This window comes from Trichinella spiralis (assembly GCF_000181795.1).
Source record: "Trichinella spiralis strain ISS 195 chromosome Unknown Scfld6312, whole genome shotgun sequence".
In the NCBI taxonomy this organism is placed as follows: Eukaryota; Metazoa; Nematoda; class Enoplea; order Trichinellida; family Trichinellidae; genus Trichinella; species Trichinella spiralis.
This window is the reverse complement of record NW_003533251.1, coordinates 1-1,280: the sequence shown is the minus strand read 5'-3', so window position 1 is coordinate 1,280 and position 1,280 is coordinate 1. Positions and strand designations below refer to the sequence as shown.

At 34.1% G+C, this 1,280-nt stretch overlaps 1 protein-coding gene across 1 annotated transcript; it reads right to left on the bottom strand.

The window, feature by feature from the left end:
- Positions 1 to 525: 525 nt before the first annotated feature.
- Tsp_13342 (conserved hypothetical protein) lies at positions 526 to 1,039 on the bottom strand (the record flags this gene model as incomplete). The annotated part of the gene is made up of 2 exons (XM_003366242.1): positions 526 to 757; positions 878 to 1,039. Coding segments are annotated over 2 exons (394 nt in total), but the record flags the coding sequence as incomplete, so codon positions are not given.
- Positions 1,040 to 1,280: the final 241 nt, after the last annotated feature.

Genomic DNA, 1,280 nt, shown 5'->3' with positions numbered 1-1,280 from the left:
AGCATGTTCACTTAACATCTCTTGGTTCAGTTATCTCTTCGTTAGGCAGTTCATTTGATTAGAATGATGCAGTTGCATAATAAAGATATTTATTTAATTTGTAAAGAACAAGACCTTCAATTGTAGTTCTCCTTATTTCACTTCACTAGTTTGTGCTATTTTCTCTCTCGTATGTTTGAGATGTCTTTTCGAATGATGGGAATAAATAATGATGAATTTCAGTTTGTGAATTACGTAACCAAAATAAGCCAATACACAAAAGGAAGTGATACACGCTCAAGCGTCAGTAAAACATAGAAATTTTTTTAAATCATATTACAAATACTACTCACTAAAAGTGCAAAGTGTTAAAGTAATATATTTAAAAGAAAAACAGCTAAAAACAATTCAAAAATTTAACTGTCAAATTAATGACGTCACGGATAAAACACTAAAAGAAATCAAAGATTACGTAAATGAATTATGTGATTAAACATTTGGACCAATGAAATGACAAAATTTGTAGCTAATCAAAGCAGAACAATTTTAATCAATGAAAAGTTTAGGCCATGGGTAGCCAAAGTGGTCGATATCGACCCCTCTGGGTCGAAGGGACTCTCTAAGGCAGGGGTAGCCAAAGTGGTCGATATCGACCCCTTGGGGTCGATGGGACTCTCTAAGGGGTCGATAAAGGCTTAGGGGTCCAATGGGGGTCGATGAACTCCAGGATCGAATATGAACTTTGAAATCCCATCTGAGTAATTTATTTCGTGGACAACTATTTTGTAACAATAATTTATACTTTTCTGAACTATCAACAGACACTACCAGAAATTAATTTTGCGCGATGCTAAGAGTATTTTCGACTTCAGGCTAAATTTTCACCACCTTTTCTTACTGGTTGTTTAGACGCCAGTTAGACAAAATGCGGCTTTGTTCCAAGAGTTTGATAAATGTGTTGTATAGGATTTTGTCTTTCGTCACATCAGATGAATTGGTAAATGCGATTTTATCAAAGCAAAGAAACAGACTGAACCTAGAAATGCGTGGAGACTTGCGCCTGAAACTCACCAATTTCCAGTCAAATATCAATGCCCTTGCAGCTGCTCATCAAACACATCCTTCACATTAACGATGCCAAACAGTTAAATAAAAAAATATCATAAATAGTTTAAATAAAAAGAAATTATCAACTACTTTTGAATTTACATGAAATACGGGCCATTTATGGGAAACAGATATAACAAATTTGACAAAAGGATAATTTACACGTAAAGGGTAAAATAAATCTGAATAGAGAA